The sequence below is a fragment of the Strix uralensis genome, chromosome 3 (genome assembly GCF_047716275.1).
Source record: "Strix uralensis isolate ZFMK-TIS-50842 chromosome 3, bStrUra1, whole genome shotgun sequence".
Lineage (NCBI taxonomy): Eukaryota > Metazoa > Chordata > Aves > Strigiformes > Strigidae > Strix > Strix uralensis.
The window spans coordinates 115522549-115546269 of NC_133974.1; the positions used below are offsets into that span (position 1 = coordinate 115522549).

The 23721-nt window shown below is 49.3% G+C and overlaps 1 protein-coding gene across 1 annotated transcript; it reads right to left on the reverse strand.

Annotated features, from left to right (window-relative positions):
* Positions 1-4012: 4012 nt before the first annotated feature.
* DSTN (destrin, actin depolymerizing factor) lies at positions 4013-16264 on the reverse strand. Its single transcript, XM_074864030.1, has 4 exons — positions 16061-16264; positions 6955-7262; positions 6637-6713; positions 4013-5351 (listed from the first exon to the last, which is right to left on the reverse strand). Exons 1-4 carry the CDS (start codon positions 16061-16063, stop codon positions 5242-5244), a joined length of 498 nt encoding a protein of 165 aa, XP_074720131.1. The 5' UTR covers positions 16064-16264; the 3' UTR covers positions 4013-5241.
* Positions 16265-23721: the final 7457 nt, after the last annotated feature.

Sequence of the window (23721 nt, forward strand, 5' to 3'; positions counted from 1 at the left end):
CTTTGTTTTATTTTTTTTCAAGCTGGTTTCTTAGGAAATGGCAGAGGCCACGTGACAGCTCGGTGCCTGTCTCCCCACAATAAAGCTGCTGAGCCTGGTGCTGACATCAGCGGGATTTGAGAGGGGGGGAAAAAAGGCCCCCGAAGCGCTTGGTCCCTCTGGGGTGTGTGAAGAGCCAAGGCCAGGATGGGGGATGAGGGACAGACCTGCTTCCATTTTGTTCCTGGGGAAGGCACTCTCAACCTCTGTATTAGACACCAGAGACTTCCCACAGGCGTGACTGGGCAGACATGTGTCCTGCCCCCGTGTGCCCCCCCCCGACCCCAGCACTGTGGCTTTTGGGGCTGTGATGGAGACAGCATGTGCAAATCACACTTGGGTGGGGGCAGGGGGTGTGTGTGATGCAGCTTTGACCAGGCAACAAAAGGGGGTCCTGGTGACTGCTGGCTGAGGAAAGAGCAAGCTGCGAGCCCCCCCCACCCCTGCCAACCACCCCCCATCCTTGTCCGCAGGACTCTTTCCTTGGTGGCTGGGGCTTTGCTGACTGCGGCTGAGCGAGGGCTGCTGCACCCAGAAGTCAGGGCACACATCAGGGCCGAGCCCGTCAACACTCAACTGCAGAAATGGGCTGAGCACCTTGGGGGGGTTGTGCTGAGCCGCGAGGAGGAGGGACATCCCCCTCCATCCCCCACTCCCGATGTGGTGGGTGGCTTGGTGACACCTCTCCATCGCTCCCTGCCTGCTCCTGCCTGCAGTTCCTCGCAGCATGGGAGCTGGTAGAGCTCACGCACCTGGCCAGAGGCCCCAGCCTCTTGCATGGCAGCTGAGACCCCACACACTCATTACAGGGCCAGCTGCTGCCCCCTCCCTCACGGCAGATCCTGCAGTGCCCCGGACTCTGGCAGGTCTGTCTCCCCGCGACAGCGGGACTAACTCGCTGTAAGCAGACCTTTGCCCAGCAGCCACCATCAGCCTCTGGTTTCTCTTCCCGGACTTTGTGACGCACGGGGAGGACCTCACGAACCAAGGACCACCAGCAACCTCAGCGCTGTCAGCATCGCCTCTCGCCACAAAGCAGCACACCTGGCCTGTCACCTTTTGGCTTTTAAGCTTCCCAAAAGTGAGGGAACGCCTGGATTTTACCAGGATTGAAAAAAACCCCACCCAACCCATAGGCTGGGGTGAGCTGTTGAGCCTATCAGGGTGGCCGTCACTCCCAGAGAGCCACCAGTAGGAAAGGCCCCAGAGCAGCAGGTGCAGTAAAGTGATGCAATCCGTTGGTTTTTCAGTTTTTTTGCTTTTGCAACAACGATTTCCTTTATTGTGAGCTCTTGTGCAAAACAGAGCAGATGATAGATACCCAGGCATTAACACACGAGCAGTAACAAAGCCCCCAACACAAGGAGGGTGGCTCATGTCCCAAGGGTGCTACAGGACAGGTGGCCTCTGATGGGGCCCCAAAAGCCACCCAAAAGCAGATTCAGTGTGCCAGTGTGGGGGGACATGTTGCCAAGCTAGCTGTTTTAGGAAGAAAGAGAGGGGCTGATCTTGTTAAGCAAAGCTGAAAAAACCATGTCTCTTCAGGGTAAGATGTTTAGCTTCATTTTCAATACCTGGAGTGGTGCCGCTGGGATTTTTTCTTCCCATGGGACACTGGTGGAAGTGGAAGGACGTCCTGAGGGGCTAGAAGAAACCCAGGCCTTGCCCACCAGCATGCAGGGCTGAGGACTGGCCAGGCCCTGCTCTCCCAGCTGGAAGGATTTCACAACATGCTGAGAGTTATCTCTTCTCCTCCAGGCAAGCCATGCTGCCCACTTGGGTTTTGGGGTGCTGCAGGCAGGTACTTTATTGATAAAGATCAAGCAATCACCCAGCTGGGGTGATTTTGGATGGGAACACTGGATCCTTCTGCTGATTTCAGCCATGGCTGGAGTTACCTTTCAGCCTAGGTACATGGGCTTATCAAGCCACAGCTTAGACACTCAAGTTCACCTTTGTTGGAGCAGCTAAATTATGTTTACACCATCTGCTGCTCACACTGAGGCCCAAATTACCAGTCTCCATCTCCCATCCCCACCTTCTCCCCAGTGTAATGGACAAAAGTGGCTTTTGGTAAACCCTTGATGCACATGGACTTGAACAGGTTTCTAGCAGCTCTGCTCTTGCTGCAGCCAAGCTGCACTAACTGGGCTGCGGTCCTGCTGAGCTTGCGTGGCTCTGAGCTGTGCCCATCACCTGAACCCCTTCACCTTTTTCTTCTTTGTGTAGTCCTGTTAGAAAGTAATCTCTCTCCCCAGCAACTGGCCAAGCTATAGGAAGCACTCCTCACATCTCTCCCTGGTTCCCTTGCCTTTTCAGAAGGTCTGAGTGATTTGAGAGAAACCTTAACTGAAAGGATTTGAAACAGTCACATGAAGAAACATCTTCTCATGCTTTTCATCCCCTCCAACTGCAGAAGGACAACCAACCTTGGGAGGTGAAATTTGGCCCACTAACTCCATGATGTGGACAAGCCTGACGCATTATAGCTCTGAAGGTTGAATTACTGTCAGCCCTGGAGTGCAGTACTCTTCCCGACAGGCCAGTATACTGTCTTGGGACTTGCTGTGAGGGTCCTAAAAGCAGCTAAAAGCCTCTTAGACAATCTTAAACAGTGGGACCACACCTCACCAAGGCCTGAAAAGGCACCTCAGACCTCCCATCCCTCAAAGTCCTGGGACTAAGGCATTTTGTACCCTGATTTGAGGGCTTTCACATTGTGGGAATTGCCCTCCCACCTTCCAGGTCTGACATCCTTCCCCCTTTGCAGGGCCTCTTGCTCCCTTTTCTGACCAATGAAGGAAATCACAGGCAGAAGCCCACCAGGGAGCCACCTGGGCTGGATATCTCTTTGAAGATGTCCGCAGTCTGGAGGCGCTAGTTATCAGCTGGATCTTGGCTAGGAGTTCCCTTTGTTTGTCAGGCAGCACCACTCCCGCTGTGTCACTCCAGTTTCCTTATCTCAGCCTGGACTTTGGACAGAGAGCCAGTACTGCAGACACATAGGCAAGAAGGAGATGTTTATGAGATGATTACCTGCTTGGGCAAACTCAGAGTTGACTGAAACATCTAAAAGCCCCAGCAGAAACCAGGCCTGTTTGCTTTTCTCAGAAGCAGAAAGCTTTGCTCTGGTGGATCTCTTTGCATCAGAAAACCTTGTGCTCCCAACCCTGTGACCCATCTGGGTGCCAAGTTAGAGCAAGCAGTCAATGCCTTCCTTTAATTAAAGGTTTTAACCACGCCGCGTGGCCAGAGAGGGCACATGCCGAGTTAGGTAATGGACCATTATTTCCCCGGCCCCACAGATAAACCAGCGCAGCACACTGCTCTGTTGAGGAGCTGCAGGGACAGTACAGCTTTCTGTCCCTGCACATCTGGCAAGGGCTCACAGAGGAAGGGGGAGCCTGTAGCTGCCTGGACTTCATCAGGCTGGCCAGAGAAAGCTCCCTCAGTTCTTACAGGGAAAGCAGCACAAAATAACTGACAGGTGCTGGGTTCCTCCCGCTCAGACTGCAAATATGAGATGTTTCCCAGGAAGCTTCCCAACCCACAGGAATGTGGGTCTGAAGGCCGAAGGGCAGAGCCGAGGTGCTGCTAGGGAGCTCCAGCCTGCAGCAGGCTGGCAGCCACTCAGCTGGGAGAGGGGTGCAGGGCCAAGGAGGGCAGCACGCTTTGCAGACAGATGGACCCGCTTTCCCCCCCCAACTCCCTCTCTTCCTTCCAGCCTGTTTCCCCCCATCCTTTCTCCCCGTGAGCAGCACAGGCAGCAGCTGCAGGAGGCGTACCAGCTCCCTGAGCGCCCAGCTTACGCGGGGCACCGGCGTGCTCAGCCAGCAGCACCGACCCCACTGGAGGAGGGCTAATCCTGAGGCTGGAGAGGAATCAGTCACTGACCCAGGGAAGGGAAACCCCATTTATTTAGGCTATTTGAATTTGGCACGCACAGAACATATCACAGTAACGCACTGGAGGCTAAGGGTTTTGGTTTTTTTTTTTTCTTTTTCTCTACAGACATACAGGAAAACTCTATGCAACTCCCATGTACACATTACACAAAGGAAACAGCTTTAATCAACCACTGGTGAAACATGGAAGCTTTTAAGATCTCTGTAGCTGGCACAGGAATGTTCTCTACCCCCCCCCCCCCATACAAAAGGCATTTCAGGTCAAACTTTCTAGGTGATATTTCCATGCATTTCTACAGAATTAAAGAAGCTAACAGACAAAAAGCCCAGATCAAGCCGTATTAGTCAGGCTGATTGGTTCCAAGTTAAATCAATAGTAATTATGGACAAATGGACCAAGTGACCAAAGACTTGGGCTGAGAATACCACTTTTTAACATGTGGTTCTTTCTCACTGTACTACCCATAACTGGAGAGCTCCGATACAAGAATCTGCATTTGTTAAAGCCTCAGAAGCATCTGATCCACTAGTAAGTGTGTATTAGAGAAACTAAGGTAGTTCTAAATTAAACTATGTCAACAGAAAAGCAATTTTTATAGAATCACTCAGGCTGGAAGAGACCAAGACACTTCATAACAAGAAAATTGAACCTACAGAACAAGTGAACTTTTAAATATTATTACTGCACTGTGAGTTTACAAGAGAGTGGATTAGGACTATTTCTCCAGAGAAGTGTGTCTATTTTCTATTTAACTTCAGAATTAGTCTTTATTAGTACTGCTCTGCAACTGCAAGCACTAAGAATTTAACCCAGTTCTGGTGCCAACGGGTTGCTTTAGCCTAACTTTAACTACAGGTTTTAAGTTTTGTATTAAACAGTTACAGGGGAAAAGTTTGAGTTTGGCAATTTGGCCAGTAGCCTCAAAAAGACTGACTGAATTTTGCTTGTTACAATTTAGAAAAGTAAGAACAGGAACCAGATTGTTCTCACCTCCCCCACCCTTTCGTCCCATGATACACTGCTGCATTGGACCAAAATTTTTGGAGACCCTTAGTGTTAATCCATTGGGGACAGTATTGGGCTGGACAAGCAATGCAAATATTAATACACCAAGATAAATCCTTAGATTTGATTTATTTAGGGTCATTTGTACATACGAGCTACATCTCCAAAATCTACTTTATTCTACAAGACAGCTTCCCTACAGTTAGTGAAACCCTTGCCTAGAATGGTTGCTTTACATAACTGATATATTAAAACATGGAATGCTTGTAGAGTTGTGGCACTGTATGACATCTACACAGGACTTCCTTCAAAAGCTACGACTAGGGAGCCTCCTAGCTTCTCAGCAATGCAAGCTCGGTTGAGGTCCTCTGGCCCATTTGCTTGGCATTCATGCTTTATGCCTAAAAAAAGAGGCAAAACACTCAATAATGCAGTATTTCAACATGCTCGTAATCAAAGAAACATACTTGGTAGTAATATTAGAAGAGGCAATCCGGTCACTCAAGCAGTTAAGTCCTGCCTTAGCTTAGGAATTTGGATGGTTTTCCCTTGATATGTCACAGGAAACGTCTGGCTACACACCAAATATCAACATAGAGTATCAGGGAGAAAGTGCTCAGACTGTTAGCGTTTATACTGCAGGCTCTCTCACAAGTGAATCTCTCTTTTCTAGTGCTACCCTGGATATGGCAGGTGAGGGAGCTACACACAAGCACACTAAGATGGCTGACTCAGCTCCCCCTGGCTCTGGAGAGGTGGGTGAAAGAGTCAGAGTGAGAATCTCAGATATGGAGACCAGAAAGACTTTGTTGGTCTAAGGAATCAACAGTGGTTTTTTTTTTGGAGGGCAGGGAGCCCAGCCCAACCCAAGCCTGTCTTACATGAAGAAAAGCAGAATTTCTTCAGGATTTCTTTTTTCAACTTCCACATGTGCAGTACACAACAGTTTCCCTGGATAGTTCCAATGCACTAGTGAGTTGTCCTGTGAAGGCTGGCACCGCTGCACAATGATCCTGTCAGTCTTGCATGCTGCAAGATTCTGGCCCAGCGCAGCACGAGGAACTGAAGGAGAGGGGGCAGTGCTATCTGGCTACCAGCCATCATAATGACTAACTTAGCATGAAATTTCTGAATGCTGCAGCAAGGTGCTTACTCCTTGGTTAATGGTGCCTGACAGGCCGATCAGAACTTCACTTCTCCACTTAGGAGATGCGATGCCCTTTTGAAATGAGTAATCATAACTGTACCTCTAAATCAAGTGAATCGTTAATTACTACTAATACAGCACAGGAAGTTTATGAAATTGCATATTTCAACAGACACAGGGCTGAAACTCCTCTGTCACAGAGGCAGCTCTGCACAAAATCCAGTTCTGTGTTATGAATCTACTGTTTTCGAGCCTGTAGGGTGCAGATGTGCTGCTCTGTACAGTACAGCTAGTGTCACACACTGCAAAACCTGCTCTTGTCCTCAGCACAGTTCTAGTGCCTCTAAAATTCAGTCAGACAGTGTAAGTTTTAGCCAAAGCTCATTTTAGCTCTGTCACAGGGCATTTCACCTGTGAAGTTCTCATCTCTCACTAGTATCTCAAAAAAACACCCCAAACCAATTAGCCAGCAGTTAAGCCTTGCTGTGTAAGCATTTTAGGGGCATGGCACAGCTAGGAGTGTTAGCTGCATTACATACCTTGAAACTTCTTTTTGATTGCATCCTTGGAGCTTGCATAGATCATCTTACTTTTGAGAGGTGCTTGTTCTGGTGCCCTAGTGGGATACACCAAAAAGAGTGCAATTAGGGACATTTACTATCCGTCACAGACAGAAGCAGTATCCTACCGCATATGAACAAGTGAAATGTCTCATGGCTCAGAATACAGGCATTAAGCTGCCCGGCTCACTTTAAGCTTGCCATCTTGTCAGCCTGGGCAATACAAATGCTCAAGAGACCTCACCCGCAGTGCTCGGACTGCACGTTAGGAATGAGCGAGTTGGGAAGATGGCTTACCACAAGAAAAACATCAGCTCTTCTTTTTTGGATTCCTTGGTCTCAAAGCTTGCATCATACAAGGCATAACGGCAATCCTTCTCGGGAAGCATCTGCACAAAGTGCTTGAAAGGGTCGGTAACTGTTACACCGACATCTCCCACCAGAATCTCTTTGCCTTCTTCCACAATAATGCACTTTTTGTCTGGACTGAGGCAGAAGATGACAGCCTTCTTCCTCTTCTTAATTTCCTCAGGCGTAGAGCACTTCCGTACTTTCATGTCATAGAAGATACGGCATACCTCATCGGCAACTTGTACTCCAGATGCCTGCGAAGACAAGGGCAAAGACCTTTAGGGCTACCACCGCAAATTTTCCCAACTCCATTACTACACTGCTTTAAATCTGAGGCTAGAAGACAACCAATACTGGGAACAGTCACCAGTGGCCTGAGAGTCTCGTCAGAAAAGGCTGCAGGCCCTCTTTTTCCAGGCCAAGGAAAGAATCTGGAGTCTCGATGCTGCCCACAGCCAGCTGCCAAACCAAAACTATTCCAAAGAAGGCACAATCCTACTTATATTAGAACAATGTTTTGGGGTAGTTTTACACGCATGTCCACTCCTTGTCCTCTGAGATTCAGTTGCGGCAGATCCTTTGGCATTACAGCAGCTTAATTTTATTACCCATTTCAGGCTGCCTAGACAATCAAGGATCTTCTGTCCAAAGATTCCTAGCTGTTTCTAGCATGCTTGCTAGCAGCTTTAGGAACAGAGGTAAAATATGGCCAAATTCCACGCTTGTCACATGGATTTCATTTAGAGATCAAGAGAGACGTGGTGGAGTACTGGGACCATAGTGGTACCATTTTTAGCTGAACAAGCCAACTTTCAGAAGTTGCTCTGAAATCAGTGTTTTAAAGGGAGAACTTGCAAGTCTAAGCATTTACTTCCCAGCAGTTCCTCCATCAGTTTTTAAAGCAAGCTGTGGGCCTTTTCAACCCCACCCCCCTCCTTGAAGTCTGATGGGAAATTCTAGTTACTGTGTGGTATCCCCCTGTGCTAGCTGTAATAGAAGGTACAGATGCAGTATTACCAATCTAATGTTAAAGTCAGCTGCACAGAATAAAGAGGACAAGACCTAGCAAAAACGAGAAGAGGCTGAACTGCATTTTCAGTCTGCTGCTTTTTTGGGAATGAGGGAAAAAAAAAAAAAGAGGTGGCAGGGTAGAAGCATTTGTATCTGAGTTTTGTTCTCAGAGTGCAGCAAAGTTAGCTTAAAAGCAGCTGTGCAATAGCAAATACTGCAAATATGAGAAGCCATAGTGGCCAGCGGACACTGCTGGAAGGACATCATGGCCACAGCAGCAAAGACCAAATTGAAGCCTGTCCAACACACTGTATGCAGTGTAAACAGTGAGATTCCTTTCAAATACTGCTTCTTCCCCCACTGGTTTTTGGGCTTCCAAATTCAAATGACATTATCCTCAGATATGGCAACTCGTATCTCAGAAGGAAAATCACCCTCCTCCCTCTGTGTAAACTGACACACGTCACTGTTACAAGCACAGTCAGCAGTACTAAACAGTCAGGTAAAGCATTATGTGAGATATACCAACTGAAAAAGACTAAAGGTTGTTCTTCATTTTGTTTTTCCTTAAGCTCAGCCCCAAAACATGTGCTTGATGGATTCATTTGGGGGGGGGCATTGTACCTTGTCAGAGTGGAAGTGTTCTAAAGAAACAGCAGAGTTCTGTTGCAAAACCAGGTAGCTCAGTGGTGAAGGAGAACTGCTTAGTGCTAGCTTTCAAACAGGCTGTCCTTGAGAGATAGTTATTGATCAGACAACTACTTCTAAGTGTGTTTTTTTTAAAGCCTTGACCAATGCCTACCACGCAGGACCTCAGATAAGCCCAGATCCTCCTTTTTCTACCAACATCTCTCCTGTAACTTCTAGTGGCTGGCATAGCTTTGCCAACCCAGTTGAAGAGAGGCGGCATAGCTGGCAGAACCTATTACCATGGAGTTTGGCGTCTAGATTCCCAAGTGCTTGGTCATGCAAAACCAGGACAATCTCATACAGCAGTGAATCCGAGACAGCAGCTTTCCCTAGCGTGGAAAACAGCACTCTTTCGGGGTTTACTCAAATACAAGGGGACCTCGCTCAAGATTTACAATGCATGGCTGTCTGTTAGGGGTAATCTATCCAGAAACTCTTGCACTTACTTTGGGATAGGGAGTAAGTCACTGTGTCTCAGCTGCTTGCCAGGCAGCCACCCTTCTGCGTATCTCCAATAAGGCAAGAACAGTAAGCGGAGAAAGCCTATTCCAGGATAAATTCAAGCAAAAGTGCAAACATCGACTTGAAGTGACTCATTCCTCTGTCACCTCCTCCATATGGAGAGACTGCACTTTGTTACCGTGTGACTGAGAACTAATGAGGAACACAGGTCTTTCTCCTCCTGTCCCTGTGGCTGGTGTAGGCAAGAGCTCTCTGGGAAGACACTAAATAATACAAGGTTGCCCTAATAAAGCAAACAGTGCAGTGACTAGAACTATTGCATCATTCACTAAGGACAAACCCACCGTGAACTCAAGGCAACCTTTTTTTTCCTCCTCAGGTTTGTCTTCTAACTAATGGCACCTCAGTAGCTGACAATAGGTGTTAAGACTCAGCCTTTAGCCACAAAAAAAAAATTAAAAAAATCAAGATTCTAAGTAGAAAATGCTCAGAAAGCCTGAACTAGCATGGGAATAAGTCTAGTAATCGCATAAAAGCAGTTCATGTCACCTAGCTTTACTTTTTGTCAATTCTTGATCTTTACAGCAAGACCACAACTAATTCCCCTGCACTAATTCCCATTGCCAAGAAGTTACCTTTGAAAGAAGAGGTTAATGCTGAGCAGAGCGCCAGAAGCAAACAGCAGCAGTGGAGCTGCAGGTTGATGCAAACTGTGCAGTCCAGAGCATATGCTTGTGCTACTGCACAGCCAGAAACATGTCTCCAAGTTGGGAGACAAGTTGTTTCCTTATAAAGAAACTGAGCACTGCTGGCAAGTCAGTTCAGATTCCAAAAATGTTGAGAGTATTTAGTCTGGAAACTCAAAATTCACTGTTAAACTGCAGCTGATAACTGGGACTGACCAGAAACTGAAGGGACAGTAGTTAAGAACTTTTATTTCTTAGCTTTCCAAAGCAAAAGGTTGTTAGTAGCTGGTACTACTCCCTTTTCACAGCTGCTGTGAAACTGTACAACCCCTGGATTCATCACACAGGCTGACGTTAGGAGCCATTATATTGCTAGGGACAATGCAGATTTGTTCCATCTGAGAAAACCCTATAGCTGTGTCACAGTATGGGTTGAAATGAACCCATAAATCCCTGGTGCAAAAAGAGGATCTACTTTTGTACCTGTAGGACTCCCTCTTCAACCCTGGGCTTGCACCAGCCACAACTGTCTTCGTAAACATACTTGGAGGAAAAAAAAAACCAAACAAATCCCTGGCAGCTTTTGTTGTAAGGTAGTTGCAACCATCCTGCACAGAGCAGCAACAGGATGACTGTTAAGAGCACAGGAACAAGGAGAAATGCCACACTCGTAAATACATGTCCTCAATCAACATCTTCCCTGTCTCTGATTTGCGCAGAATAGCTGGTGAGAAGCATCCACCCCGCCAGTAATGACAGAATAAACATTTATTTGTTAGCCTGGATTTTCTCTCTTTGGCCCAATATCACTCTGCTCAGAGGATTCAATACAGCACATTCATCATTATTTTGTGCATTCTGGCTTGAACGCTGCAGGGCTACACCAGCTAGCCTGGCTCTGTACCTTTTTCAGTATGAAAGCAGTTACCCAACCCTGGACTGGTACGTGGGTAGATGTGTTGCAGGTACTTGTCGGATATGTGACCACCAGCTGGTGACATTTTGTTATGGGGGACAGATCAACCCTGTAACAAAAAGGCAACACCAACTTAAAACAATTCTCGGGATGCAACTGCAGAGAAAAGACTACATTCAAGTAGCCAGCCAGTTTCTATAGGTGTCGAGGACCTTAACTGCAGGGCCAGTTAACCTCCCTGAAACAAGGCAGCAGCAAGGAGGCAAGCCACTTAAATATCAGATGGGAAAACGATGCCAGTACAGCATACTCAGGGAGACATTCAGGCAAGAATGGACAGAGTAAGTTGGTCTGAGGGAATCGGCAAAAATGAGTTCTCCCCAGTACCTTCATGCAACTATTGCAAAGGAGGCATGTCTTGTGGCCAGTGTTGCCTTCTACATTATTCTGGAGCACTTCTACCAGCACCCTCATTGTCTTTTCACACAGACTGCTGTGGGCACATGAGGTAATTGGTTGCATTAAATGCCTTGTCAGCATGCGCTGCAGTAACACAGCAGCTCTTATTCCCTACACAAAGCCATCGTTCCTGCCTTAAGTGCAAAGCACTGCAGAAGTCTTGTGAGAGCAGAATGCCGTCCCTACACAGGGCAGCCCAAAGAGAGAGCCTTCTGTCTAGCAGGCTTCCAACTGCAAGAGCCGTCCCCAGCTGCCTCCACTAATAGCTTCCAACATTTTGCCTCCATCGGCAAGTATCTACAACTGAAATTTAATCTAAATGGGGGAAGACTGAAGAATAATCCAAAGCTTTCTCAAGAAAATCCCCATATACAAAAAGCCACTTCAGGAGCGAGACATATGCCTGATAAACTGGATTTGTAGGAAGCCTGCATTGAAACACAACTTGGACACAATGAAATTTGCCTTCTCTTTTATTAAGCAGCTCTGTGAACTGCAGTATTTTTCTTGAATATTTAAAATATTGTACCTAAGAAAAGTCTTTGTTCCCTCCGCAGCTGTAAGACAGCCAAGAAGACTTTAAACTAATGTCTTAGTTTGCCTCCAGACAAGTGTGAAGGACTGAATTTGGTTTTAAGGATTGGCTTTTTTACAGCGAGGGTTTTATTTCCCGTGATCAGAACCTTAAGAGCCCTCCATAGTGGTGTCTGTGCCATCTACACAGACATTTCAAGCACCAGTTTTTGTCTTGTTTTGTTTGGGAAACATGCACACACACACTGTATACACCAGCATGGACTATCCACAGCTACTCCAGTGGAAACTTTTGCTTCTTGGAAAAGCATCATCAATTTTTCCAGAATTTGACACCAAGAACTTATTAAATTATGCCTTGTTTAATTGCAAAGGCAGATTTGAGAACACTGTACTCCCATGTTTGCTAGTAACATTACTGCCAGGTATTTGGTCCTCCGTTTCTTCAGCAGACACCTTGTTTCCCCTATGCTTGGCAAACCATCCCTCCTTATCTACCTTCAAAATCCCCTTCCACTGCCAGAACTGCCTGTGTAACCATGTGGCATTTCCATCTGACTCAGGAATGTGTCATAGTACATCTCTGCGACAAGTATTTTTTCAATTAAACCTATTACCACCCAACTGTTCTGGGACAGCAGCCTTCACAAAACTGTCCCATACACTGCCACGCAACACCCTGGGACATCATCAGCACCAAGACCTTGAAGGGAAAAACTAAGCCAAGTTAGTTGTGAAAGCACCTGACAGAAAGGGAGGGTCACATAGCCCGGCTGCAGCTAACAGAGGGAGATTTTGCCAAATCAGGCCTCTGAAAAGGTGTCAGCTATGGCCGACAAGCTGACTGAAAATGTGGGTGGCTAAAAATACAAGGATCTTAAATACTGCTTTGCTTTTAATCTGGTATTTGAGCACTCAAGAAAACCCATCTGATATTATCACCTCCACTTTACTGAGTAGGAAAGGAGGCAATACATGGAATGACTAGTTTAACTTTATCCCAAAGATCAGCACCAGTGTGGGAATACCAGTGACTCCCCAAGTCCCAGTAGGCCCATGTCCTCTGCTACCTACAGCCTGCCAGACACCTCCATTTATACCAGGCAGCCTATGCATCTGAAAGTCCAAAGCTTCAATTCAGATCTGAAGCATGATAGGAAACATAACTGCCTTTTTACTGCTGTTGTGTAAGAGGCCATTATTTGCACACCATAAACCAGCAAGAAGTACAGACTTATTTGCATATCACTTGTAGGCAGATTGTGCCAGCTAGACTCAAGTTTTTTATTTTGCATTATTTGGTCTCTTTTTTGGGGAGGAAGGTGTGGGGGAAGGAATCAAAACTCTTTTCAGCTTCCCCCCCCCCCGCCAATAAGAAGGGTTATCAACTAGATGAGGAGAGACAAGTAAGAAAGCAATTATTTAAAAAAAAAAAAAAAACAAACAGAAAAAAAGTCTCGCCTGAATTCCTGGAGGTCACTTCCTCAGCTTTCAGCCAAAGAGGAAATCATCACCTTCTCCCAAACTACCATAAAGTTATTCCTAATACAATTATCAAGGTAGGTAGAACAAGCAACACCCACAAAAGGCAATCCCAGCAATGTGGCTGAAAAACAGGAACTGTAGTAGCCAGTAGCAAGGCAGAAGTTGAGTAGCAGCCATTCCTGTGTTTAAATGCATGTTTTTAAGGTAATGTGGGTGTAAGCTGGTATGCAACAGAACTCTCTGAGGAAAGCAAAGCTTCTTAGAAACACATTCAGCACAGAAATCAGCTATTATAAGCCCAAATGTCTGTAAGAATTTTCTTGTGGCCCTCCAGGCACCTACGGCAACCTAAAGCTTAAACCTCACCCTTAAAAACAGGCTTTGAAGGCCTGCTCTGGGCATCCCAGATACTCATTACCGAGGTATCCTTCCTGGAGATGGCTGTGAATACTCAACAGTCAGGCAAGCAAAAGGCTCTGAACAGCTTTACATGCAAGTTCTGGCTGTCTGCAGGCTCTCCCGCATGAGATCGCTTAGGTCAGCCCTTGCTCCCAGCAGGAGCCTCTTGATAGCGATATTCTGACAAGGCAAGTAGGAACATGCCAGACACCCACACTACCAATTGTCATGAGGCTGTCATCTTGTATATGAGGCATATGTACCTTGTAATTACACAGATTTGGGAACAGCATTGACTAACAACCAAGAAAAATAATTTGCACGGTCCTCCAAAGACCATGGACTCATTTAATCCAGTAGCAAAGAAACTGAACCTTGTGGCAAGACACAAAAGCAGAAAATCCAATGCTCTTTTGATACCAAATGATGCCCTCCTGCTGGCATTACTGTACTTTGCCAGAAGGCCTACACTCTTTGCCCAAAAGCAAGTTCATTTGCAGCAACTGGAAAGCATCTTAAAAGAGCCAGCACAGACCCTGTTCCAAAAAGGAGATGACTATGTGAAATACTAGTTTTGACTGACTGGGGAATTCTCTGGTTCCAAAGCAAGATGAAGCCTGACACACTGAGTAGTCATTCTAAACTAGGTTTGCGTACTGCAGAGGTGGTAGCTAGCTTGTTCAGACAAGCCTATTTTAAACAAGAGCTGCAAGTCTCGTCAGACTTTTAGCAGCTTCATCTGCAACTCCCATTAGCTCTGCTCCACACTGCAGACCAGCCACAGATGCTTTAACTCGGGTGTTATAGGAAGCAGGGGGATTAGTAGCACATCCTGTCTGACAGGTCTATACAGACTAAAAGTTTTATTTACTGGATATACCACACGTTCAAGAAACTAATGGTAAATACCACGGGAAGGCATCAATATGTAGCCCCTCTACTAAAGGCAAATAACACAGGCAAGCGCATCAAAACACACAGATGTTTGTTGCTGCACACTTTGTGCACGACTCAAGCAAAACCAGGACAGCAGTTAAACTGTATGAGTGAATAATTCAACTGAATTTGTCTGTCTCAGTCGCCTGAGTTAAACAGGGATACAAACTTTTAGTGTAGGCAAATCCACAAAAAATGAACCACCATGGAGCATAATAGCTGTGTGGTCTATTCCACCCCATTTACGAAAGGAGTTCCCTGGCATTTTTTATGAAAGCCAGAGAAAACGGTCAAGTCAGTGCGGACGCTTAATAATTTCTATGCTTCCTCTGTTTCCAACATTTTATCTTAGATACCACGTTTCCAGCATTGTATCTTCTCTGAGCAGAGAAGCAAACCAGAAATCTCTGAAGCGCTTGCGGGAAGTACCTTAAAATTTAAGCTTCTCTGAGCGACCGCTGCAAAAACGTGTTTGTTGCGACTAGCGTTTTCCTTCCGCCGGTTTTGCTTCCCCCCTTTTGTCTGCTACCACGACTGCTGACTCCAGCCGGGCCCGATTAAGGGCGGCCTGGCCCCGGGAGGCTGCGCGCCGGGGCCGGCGGAGCGGGGCCCTGGCTGGCGGGAGGACGGGGGCTCGCCTCAGCCGCCTCGCTCCGCCGAGGAGCCGCCGCCGTTTTCTAGGCCAGGCCTGAGCCCCTCGGTTTGGGGAAGATGGCTCCCGCCCGGGGCCGCCGTCGGGGCGGATGCGGCCGAGGCCGCGCTTCCTCCCGAGCGGGGCAGCCCCACGGCCCTCGGGGGGGCTCCCACAAGCCACCCCACACCCCCCCGCGGCCTTTCTGCCAGGCTGCGACCGACACCCCGCGCATCCCCTGGCGTGGGGGGGGGGGTGAGCCACCGCCCCTCCCCTCCCCTCCCCCCCCCCCCACCCTACGGCCGCGCCCTGCGGCACGGGGAGGGGCCGCGCATCGCCCCGCGGCGGCCGCCGCCGTGTCCCCCCCCGCCTCCGGCTCTTCCCGCCTCACTCGCCCTCCTCCCCGCCCCCGGCGAAATGGACGCGCCTGCCCCTAGCGCCTGTGTGAGGCGCGGGACGTACCATCGCCTGACGGGGGGAGGACCAAGGGGAGAGGACAGTTCCATCGCCTCAAGGAGGGAGGGGGGGGGAAGTAACCTTCCGCCGCCTCATGGCGGGATGGGGGCGGGGGAGAGGGGGAAGGGAGGAGAACGGATCCGCCGCCGCCTCAAGTTCAAAGGCGAACGGAAAGGACCGGGAGGAGGGAAGGAGAAAGAGCGGGGGGCGCGCTGCTGTCACGCCGCCGAGCACAGCACCAGCCAGAGCGCAGGCCGGGATGCGGCGGGCGGGCGGTACCGACCGCCCCCTCCCCCATTTCCCCAGGGACGAAGGCGGAGGAGGGGGGGAGGGGAGAAGCCCGGCGGCCCGCGCCCCCCGCTCCCCCAGCGGCGCCCGGGTCCCTACCATGGTGTCGGCGGGGCGCTGGGCGGCGGAGCGCGGTGCGGCAGCGGCTGCTCCCCTCGGGTGCTGGGCGCGGCGCGGGCTCCGGCAGCAGGACGGGAAGCGGCGAGGGCGCGAGCCGGGCGGAAACGCTGCCGACGTCACGGCCGCGGTGCCCGGAGGAGGAAGCGGTTGCTATGGTGGGACCCTGCGTGGCAACGCCCCGGGCCCGCCCCGCCCCGCGCGCACGCGCGGGCCCGCCTGCCCCCAGGGGGAGGGGAACCCACGCACCCGCAGCCCCCCCGCTCCCGCCCGGCCGAGGGCGGGGGCTGCCCAATCACAGGGGGAGCCGCCGGCTGATTGACGGTGGTCGTGCGCCGGCCGGCCAATGGCGGCGCCCCTTCTGCGAGGTGGGGCGGGACTACCTGCCCCAAGGTGTGCCGCGGGTGGGGGGCGGGGGGGCGCTGAGGGGAGAGTTGGGGGGTTCAGGCAGCCGTGAGGGAAAGGGCGGGGGGCGCTTGGGCCGCTGCCGGCGTGGGGCAGTAAGAGGATTGGGGCTGCTGGGGGGGGTCAGAAGGGACTGAGGCAGTCGTGAGGGGGCAGGGGAGCGGCTGGGGGGCAGCGGGGGGTGGCTGTGGGGCGGCCATGGCCCTGGGGCAAGCAGGAGGGGAGCCCGCGGGGGGAGGCGGCCTGAAAGAGAGCAGATGGGGGCGGGCGATCAGAGGAGCTGGCGAGGAGGAAGTGTGGGGCTTTTCTTTCTTTCTCTCCCCCTCTTTTTTTTTTTTTTTTTTGAGGGTTTTTTTTAATACCTACTTTGGTGCGATCTCAGTCAGGCACTCCTGATTGGCTCAGGCTGGCCGCGCTCGCTGCGTGCTGTAGGAAACCCTGTGCATTTCTTCCCGGCGGCGGCAGCAGCAGCAGCGCTACCACCACCAGCAGAAGCAGCAGCAGCAGCAGTAGCAGCAGCAGCCGCCGCCGTGTCCCCGTATGAATCAGAGCGTCATCTATTTCAGGTGGCTGAAACAATGAACGGTTTGTCCTCGGGACAAAGCTGACCGCTGAGAAAGCGCTGCTGCTGCGACCCCGGGGCTCGGAGAAGCTGCTGTTGTGTGTTTATTGCAGTACTGCTCACTCCGAAATGCTAGGAAAACATTATTTCCTTAGTGTTTCTGGGCAGTGAGGCTCAGGCTTTTTGTAATCAGATTGCAGAAGCACCTGCTAATGTTAAAAACTGTATAGACAGGTTTCACTGCTGGATCCTGACTGCGGTGACGTTCCCAGCTCGACTCAATGAGCAAAAAGCCCCCAGCATCAAGCTTATTTATTGAGTCTCTGTGCCTGCTTGTAAGCAGAAAACAAAACCAAGACTCGACTGCATATTTTCAGGGCTGGGCTATGAGGCAGGAGTAGTTCATACCAGGTTACAGCTAGCATGAAGCTTCAGTACTAAATGTGTGAGCCGTACCTTGCAGTTTTCATCCATATTGCTGTTCTAATTAAGGGTGTTATATTTTGATTTTTTTCCCCTCCTTGTGGCATACCACAGTAGATGCCCTTTTTAGATGCTGTTACATCTATTTAAATTCGATAGAAGTTGCTGAAAGGCCCCATGTTGAAGATGCATGTATTGAAAAAGCAGCCCTATTGCATTAGGCTCCTGTGTTGGGTGGCTTACGCTGGCCAGGGGTCCCTTTTGCAAGAGCATTTGTTTCAGATTTGTGGTGAAACTAGCAAAAGACCTACCAGTATGATTTAGACTTAAAGGGGGGGGGGGGGGGGGATAGTTCTTCCTTAGGCTCTTTTCTGATGTATTTAACCAAGGGATGCTTAAATTTGGACCAAGGTCTTAACCGACTTTGGAAGTAATAATAAGAGTTGAGTAGGGACGTGTTTGGTTTTTGTTTAAAACGAGTCAGATAAAATGTCTGTGTAATAGCAGAGCTTCAGTCCTACAGATCTGTTTCTCTGGACAGCTTGTTCCAGTCCTCTCTTTCTGTGGTGGCTGCTAGCCTGGTGGCTGGGAGAGAAAAACGAGGCGGGTGCTGTTTGGCAATAGGGCCTCCCTGCACAGACCTCCATCTCTGGTGGCATGTAAGAGAGACCTGGGGCAGCTGTGCTTTTTAGTCTTAATTGATGTGGGTGATCGGTCTGTTACTGTTCCAAACTTGCTCTTCATAGATTGGTTTCACTATGAAAGGGGGGTACAGAAGTAAGACATCCTGGGGAGGAGGGGAAGGGATGATGTAAGGCCATGAGAGCAGGGCTGGGGCTGTTTCATGTTGTATACTTATAAGGGAAAATGAGTTGGAACTGGCCTGTTGGCTCAGTCTGTTTCAAGAGGTCTTACTGCGTTTTTGGAAACACTGCAGTGGATTGAGAAAGTATCTAACTAGTTAAAGGAACCTCAGCAAGGACAGGAGCTCCTTCACCAGCAGAGTAAGGGAGATCTCTCTACTTGTTTCTGTCTCATGGGAAAATTGTGCTTGCTCTGGGAAGCGTACTTACCAAGAACCACGATGGCTTTTTGAAAGGTTTAATTCCCCAAAAAACAAACCAGCATAGCTCGGTGAGGCATAAACCCAGCAGCTATGGTGCTTTGAGGAAGCTAGAGGCAGGAGCTGTGCACCAAGATGCACAGACTAGTGTGTGGCTTATGGTGGTAGCAGCCTGCCTTAGCAGCCTCAGCCCTATGGCTCCACCGACTGCCTGCTGTACCAGCATGGGTGCTGGGAGCTCCAGCTCTGCACTGGCAGCTGCCTGCTGGTGATCAGCAGTACCTATGTCATGGTTTGGGAATCCCTACTGTATGTAAATCCCACGCTGCTGCTTGTGTAAGGGAAAGGGAGTCTGTTTTTCCAGTCCTGTGCTGCTCCCTGACTCGACAGCCCGTGCCTCGCATGCCTGTGACCTTAAGCATCACCCCAACCGTTCGCAGCGCTGCGGTTTCCCCCAGAGAGGGCCTGCAGCAAGGTCCTTGTGCGGCAGCTACGTAGCTGTCGTCTCAGTGCCTGAACCGAGGGGAAGCTCCCAGTTTTGGGGAGGGCAGAAGGGAATTTCGGTGCTTCTTTCTAGGAGCTCCCTTTCATCAGTCCTGCCTTTTTGACGGGACAGGGACATGGAGCAGAGGTGAGGAAGTTGAGCCTTGTGTCTTATTGCCACACTGACCTTCTCATGGCTCACTGCTCCGCTAAGGCATGCTCTGTTACGGCCAGCTGCTGTACCAGCGAGCAAGGTTAAAGGCTTCCAGGGGCTGAGACTCTGAGCTCCCCTTCACCCCCAGGGTTTCAGTGCAATACAGGGTTGTTACATAGCATTGTGGAGATGGAGGGGTTTTTTACATTGCTGCTTTTCAACACTGAATAAGCTTTGTCCTTTTTTCCTAGCGTTAGCGTTATAAATAAGCTAGGTTGAAAGCTCAGGCTGGAGGTTTGGACGAACTACCTCGAAAGGTGAATCCCTCTTCCTCCCTTGAGGCAAATGGCATTTGCAATTAACCTGAAACTTTGCCTCCCCACCCCCCCATCTGTCTGCCAGCCATGAGGGAGCCGAAGAAATTTCAGCAATCCTGTAGCTGATGGTGACTGCTTTGGCTCCAGCCTGAAGCACTGGTGTGGATTGCAGCCGACAAGCTTCTGCCCAGTGAAGGACCTGCTTCAAAACTCAGCATGGTCGATATAAAAAATTGCCCATGGACTCCCATTTGTGAATGACACCCTGCATCAACAGAAACCAAAGATCAATACATCCACCTCACTGACTTTATAGCATTTGAGCTGGTGACTACTTGCTTACTTTATATGCCTCAGCTATTTGAACTCCCCCTCCCGTCCTCCAAGCTACTGACTCATTTCCTTCTCTAAAACCTTCCTTTTTTAGCCTTTCGCTCTGAAGTATTTGGTGGCTGTTTTGAGCCGCCTGCTCCATGCCTTACTTAGGCAAACTCCTACATGACAGCCCTGCAAGCCTTGCTTTTGTACCATGGAAATCGTTTCTTTTTTCCCCAATACTTCCAGTTCTGAAGGGCAGTTTTAGCTACTGACTGTGCTCTTAAGCAAATTGCTTCTTTGCTGTTGGAACTGACAATCGGCAAAGCAGCTGGTGAGCTGAGACTGCTGCTGCTTATGCTAATTGCTGTTGTCTCCCTGTTAGCCCCCGCTTCCCCCATCTGTCTGCATCCACCTGCTGTCTTTTCATACCCTTTTGCCCTGATCTCGCAGTTCGAGCAGGGTTCACAGAGACTGCTCTTTGTCTGGACAACCACCCTGCAACTGCACAGTGCCCGGATGGCAGGATCAGGCCCTGACTTTATGCGCTGTCTCATAAAGCAATGAAATGGGAGGTGTCCCCTTGTGCGAGGCCAGAGGCCGGTGGTGGCCCTGAGCTTTGGTCATGGCTGATGGGTGCTGCTGTAACCACACCAGCTGAGTGAGCCTGAAATGTAGTCCATTTTTCTCAGGGCTTATGGAATATTGGCTCGGTGCTCTTGGCGTCGCAAAGCTCAGCAAAGATAATTTTAGACAGGAACAGAAAGTCTCTGTAAACCTTACAGTCATCTACTTCACTGGCAGAAACAAAGCCATGAGAAGCCCATTGCTGTGCATTGCTGAAACATTATGCTTAGTAGATGCACTGGAGTAAAAATTTAAAGGGAAATTTTGGGGGAGGAGGAGAACCTAAAGGTACTTCCAGAAACTGCTGTGGTGCTCCACTCCTTTTCTGGAGAGGTAGTGTAGCACAGCAGGCAGTGTGCAGGAACCAGGAGCCCAGAGCCTGATCCAAACCCCTGCCCTAGCCTGTGGGGTGAGCCTGGGCAAGCTGTTTTTCCCTTTACCTTAGTTTCCCCTTTGTGAAGGTTTAGCATTGTTATTACCTTTTCTATAATGCAATTTGAGATTTAGTGGAGATTGGAACTGGATGTTGCTTATAAATATGTGCTATTTTTACAGTAATGAAAAGGCTGTCCTAAATTGGTAAGGATGAATGCCAGAACTCGTATTCTTTTTAATTTGCTCTCAACTTCCACAATTGCTGCAGGTTGCAGTCCTTCTAATTTCTGTACGGTAAAAGCTCTGCAGGCTATGAACAACCGGACCAAAATCTGACCCTGCTGCTGTAAAACCCGGCTAGTTCTATCAGCGTCTGGTCAGAACCATTCTGGATTGAGTGTGATGGGGAAGGTAGCCCAATGCTTCATTACCCCTGGGGCATTTTCACCACTAGAAGAAAAGAAGGAGGAGGAAATAACACAAGAAGGCAGCTCAGGAATGGAACAGCCCCATATTAATTTACATATGTAAGAATGTCTTCAAGCTACTCTCCTACCTGGCTTAATTTTTTTCCCCCTTTTTTTTTTTCTTTGCTTTTGTTGCCACGTAAGTGCCTGTCCGAAGTACTTTATATGATATAGAGAATGAAACGCATCCTGCTCCAGAATCAGTTTAAGGAGGGTTCAGCCACAGTTCAGCTCTCTCTTAAACGCTCGAAATAGGCAACAAGCAAAACTCAAAATGATTTCCCTCCGTGCACGTGAATTGGATCTTAAATCCCCTCCAGTCTGAGAAGGTTGGCTCATGTTGAGCACACTGAGGCCTTGAACGCCTCTTAACTAGCGGGTAAAGCTTTAAGCAGCATCTCTGGCTGTGTTACTCGAATGCTTTGCAGGGTTTAGTGTGGTTATGCTCCTGAGCTTTTGCTGTGAGACACGGCTGTGTGTGCAACACCTTTTATAGAGGGGGAGGGCTGAGCCGAGAGGCTGCATGACTCTCCCAGCCTCGGGCAGGAAATCTGTGGTAAGTGTGATGAAGTCTTCACTGCCTTTACGGGGTAACACCCTAACCTTTAGGCCATCTCTTCTCTGGGCATGTAAGATGATCATGCTACTACATACAATGCGGCATGGCTGCATGAATTTCTTGGGGAATAAGCACTTGTGGCTTATGTGGGCTTTGTTCCAGGTGTGGAGGTGGTTGCTGCTGAGATCTATCTGCAATGCCATTAATAATTTTTTATTTCCTGACTAAATTAACCCCCACTCCTCTCTCACTGCAACTCAGACAGAAGGTTGTTGTAGCAGGGTTTTTTTTTTATGATAGGGTTTGCACTTAGCTGCATCAGAATAACAAAGAAACCTTTTGGCAGCGTGTTGCTTCTGCAGGATGGCTCTTTCTCCTGGCTTGGGAACTGCAGTCCTGTTTGTGTTTGTTGGGGCTGTGACAACTTGTTGAACCTGTGTAGGTTTAGCTCTCAGGAGTGGGGGGTGCTTGGTTCTTCTTATTGGGGTGGTTAAAATTAGGAGTTCGTTATAATGAGCACTTCTGAGGGTAAGATTAGATGGCATGTGAATTAGCTCTACCACACGTATCACCAATCGTGCAAGGTGCTGTACAGGCATAGACTGGAAAATCCCCACCCTAATCTGCTTACTGTCTAACCATGAGATAAGAAACGCATCGTGTAATGAAAAAGGAAGCAATGAGACCATATTAGTCAGCATGAAGGATGTTGATCAACAGCAGCCTGATAACTGGGAAGGATTTGCTAGGGGGTAGTGAAAGCCCCTTCAAAACTGACCAAAAATAATGAAGTAGCACTGAATGTGATTTTTGGGAGCGTGGTAGTGTACAAGGGTGGTGCTCTGAGGATTTCGGGTGGTTAGAGGAGGCCTGAGTTGCAGAGGCAGGTCTGGAGAGGTAAGCACTTGTTTCCAAAGCACAGCCCTGGCTGCTCTGAGACTAGTGAGAAGCCACGGCACTGCCAGTGCCTGCGGAGCACAACTGGGGCAGGCAGCAGGACAATCTCCTGCCCACAGCCTGGGACTGGATAGGTCTAAGAGCTATGAGAGCTGGTTGTGCCAGCGGCATTATGGGTGGGTGCTGGGGAGAGCAAGCAACCAGGTTGCGCTTGCTCATTTTTTTGCCTTCCAGTATATCAGGTAGTCTAAAGAAGGGTGTGAACCTGGTGAACCTGCCTCACACAGAGACCGACAACACTCCTACCGCTTCTGCCACTTGGAGTGGGTGAGGTGAGGTGGAGGAGTAGGAGGATATTGCAGAGAGACAAACTGGAAAAGGGGAGGGTCTTGCTGTGTTTCCTGCAAGCGTGCAGGCAGACAGCACACAGCCACGAATGGAAACCTCCGACAGTATCCCTGACCTCTCTCCTGTGTTGTGGGTGCCATCAGCCCAGAGGATGTGGTCCTTATGCATAGGTCAAGAATGGCTTGATAGCTATAGCTCTGCTAGCCCCCTGGCCTGGTAGCTGGGCCACGGTGAGCTGCATATTCCTGTTGCCGTCGGTCTTGTCCAATGAAGTGGCTGTGGGCAAGTCTCCACTGACAAACAGGGTAGTGTGAGTGAAGCAGCCCTTTCCCACCGCCCTCTTTAGATCTGTGCTGTGCCTAGATCTGTGATGGTGGCCTGTGCTTGCTGGCTCTCCTCCGGCACACTGGGTAGAGAAAGACTAGCTGGTCTGGTGGGATGAACCAGCTTGGTGAGCCTGTGTGTTTCCAGTCTTCAGCAACTGATGGTGTCTTTCTGAGCTATTGTACTGCTTGAGTAGCACAGCTGGCCAACAAGCTGTACATGGGTACTGGGAACAGTCACCCAGCAAGCTGTACGCAGGTACTGGCAAGGAGCATGACTGCACCTGCTTTTCTGAAGGAGGCCAGAAAGCACAGGTTGCCAGTT

Excerpts from the sequence above, each read along its gene's own strand:
- DSTN (XM_074864030.1), bottom strand. Across the intron at positions 6,714-6,954 it reads GAGCTGATGTTTTTCTTGTG|GGCACCAGAACAAGCACCTC; the intron begins GTAAGCCATCTT and ends GTATCCCACTAG. Across the intron at positions 5,352-6,636 it reads AATCAAAAAGAAGTTTCAAG|GCATAAAGCATGAATGCCAA; the intron begins GTATGTAATGCA and ends CTCTTTTTTTAG.